The sequence below is a fragment of the Morus notabilis genome, unplaced genomic scaffold, assembly GCF_000414095.1.
Source record: "Morus notabilis unplaced genomic scaffold, ASM41409v2 Scaffold130, whole genome shotgun sequence".
Lineage (NCBI taxonomy): Eukaryota > Viridiplantae > Streptophyta > Magnoliopsida > Rosales > Moraceae > Morus > Morus notabilis.
Window position 1 is genome coordinate 535,088 of NW_010359451.1, and position 1,956 is coordinate 537,043.

At 46.3% G+C, this 1,956-nt stretch overlaps 1 protein-coding gene across 1 annotated transcript; it reads left to right on the forward strand.

Annotated features, from left to right (window-relative positions):
* The first annotated feature begins 91 nt into the window (after positions 1–91).
* LOC112090859 lies at positions 92–1,528 on the forward strand. The gene is made up of 2 exons (XM_024163112.1): positions 92–790; positions 908–1,528. Exons 1-2 carry the CDS (start codon positions 92–94, stop codon positions 1,526–1,528), a joined length of 1,320 nt encoding a protein of 439 aa, XP_024018880.1.
* The last annotated feature ends 428 nt before the right edge of the window (positions 1,529–1,956 follow it).

Sequence of the window (1,956 nt, forward strand, 5' to 3'; positions counted from 1 at the left end):
TACCACGATATGACTACATTCCGCCTACAGAAATAATTTTAGACACACTGAAAGATATCGACTTACATAGTACTTTCTTGAATGAAGGATCATGGTTCGACCACGAGCACAAGCGGCTCGAAACCAGCCGGAGGTTGACTGGACGGGTCAGATGGCCGAAATGAGACAGTTGCTGCAAGCGCAGCAACAAGAGATGAATGCCTTACGTGAACAGCTAGCGCGTCAGAATCAGGCACCACCAGCTGGAGGCGAACCAGCCCATGAAGACCCACCTGCACGGGAAGATCCCCCTGCAGCTGGCGGTCAGAACGGTCAGGAGATACCGCCTGCACCGATCGCACATGTAGAAGTTGAGGGACAGGACCATTACCCAGCAGAGGATAGGCGTTGGATCTCAACCTTAGAAAGGTTCCGTCGTATGAAGGCGCCAGAGTTCCATGGTTCCACAGACCCGATAGAAGCAGACAACTGGCTGACTGATGTTCAGGTAGACCTGAACCTTATGAGGTTGAATGACCATGAAAAGGTCCTGTGTGCCTCCTATATGCTCAAGAAGGAAGCCCGCCGATGGTGGCAGACGGTGGAGCTAAAAAGGAATGTCGATGAGATGACTTGGCAAGACTTCATTGAGGAATTTAATGAGAGGTATTTCAACTTAGACAACATGGCCGCCCAAGAGGATGAGTTTAATAATTTTCGCCAAGGAAATTTGTCCGTGGTAGATGCGGTGCAGAAGTTCAAGCAACTAGCTCGTCTATGCCCACACATGGTGACCTCAGAGCGGGAGGAGGTCAGGAGGATGATGAAGATGTTTCGAACCGACCTAGCAGTGGTGATTAGTGGCGGAGGCAAACCGCCTGTGACCGTGGAAGACTGTGTTGGTCGAGCCATTCGTGCAGAATACTAGGTTAACCAAAACAGGGAGGAAAGGGCTAAATTCTTCCAAGCCAAGAAAGAGGAAAAGGCTAAAGGGAAACAAAACCCGGAAACCCAATCCAAAGGGCCGAATAGTAACCCAAGCCAAGGTAACAAGCAGCAAGGACAAGGCCAGAATAAGAGGAAAGGGAACTTCAACCCAGGGAACCAGAAAGGCCAACCTCAGAAGAAGAACAACGCCGGGCAAGTTAACAACAGTTTCCCCACTTGCAACAAGTGTGGGAAGAAACATCTGGGAGAATGTAAAGCTGGGACAAACATTTGTTTCACATGTGGCAAAGAGGGCCATTTTTCCAAGGATTGTTATTCCAACCCCCAGAATCGAGCGAATCAGAATCAACAGAGAGTTCAGAATCAGCCGAGAGCCTCAGGGAATCAACTGCATGCAATTCAAGCCACGATTGACGGACCCCAGATTTCTCAGGGAAGATTGGAAGCTCCGGAACCCCAAGCTCGTATCTATGCCTATACTATGGGAGATACAGCAACTGGAACTTCCACAGTGGTGACAGGTCAGCTTCCTGTAGCCAACCATGATGCATACGATATTGTATGGTGCTATCGAAAATTAGGGGCCCGCCAGGATTTTTGATTATCACTTTTGAAATTCAAATTTTTTGCCACATAACCAAAACCATGGGTTTCCCTTTTCTTTTCTCGTGTGGACGATATTGCCTGGCTTGTGAATGAGAGCTTAGGACCAACAACAAAGATGCCATTGATCTTCCTCCATATTTCACTAGGTTCGTTTGCTCGATTCTCATAATTGGGAAATTCAAAAAAAATTTCATTATAAAGCTAAAAAAGGAAACTAAAGATGGCCCTGAGGAATCCAAAAACAAGTTCAATGCCAATTACAATCAAATATTGATAGTTCACTTATATCAAAAGAATGCGTCGGATTTTTAAAGTCTTCGGTCAAGCTTTGACGAATTCTGGTGACGCAAAGCAATTGTACAACTATAAAAGAATTAATGTGACCACAAGAAGGGCAATGTCAATCCAATAGTATTTATTGCC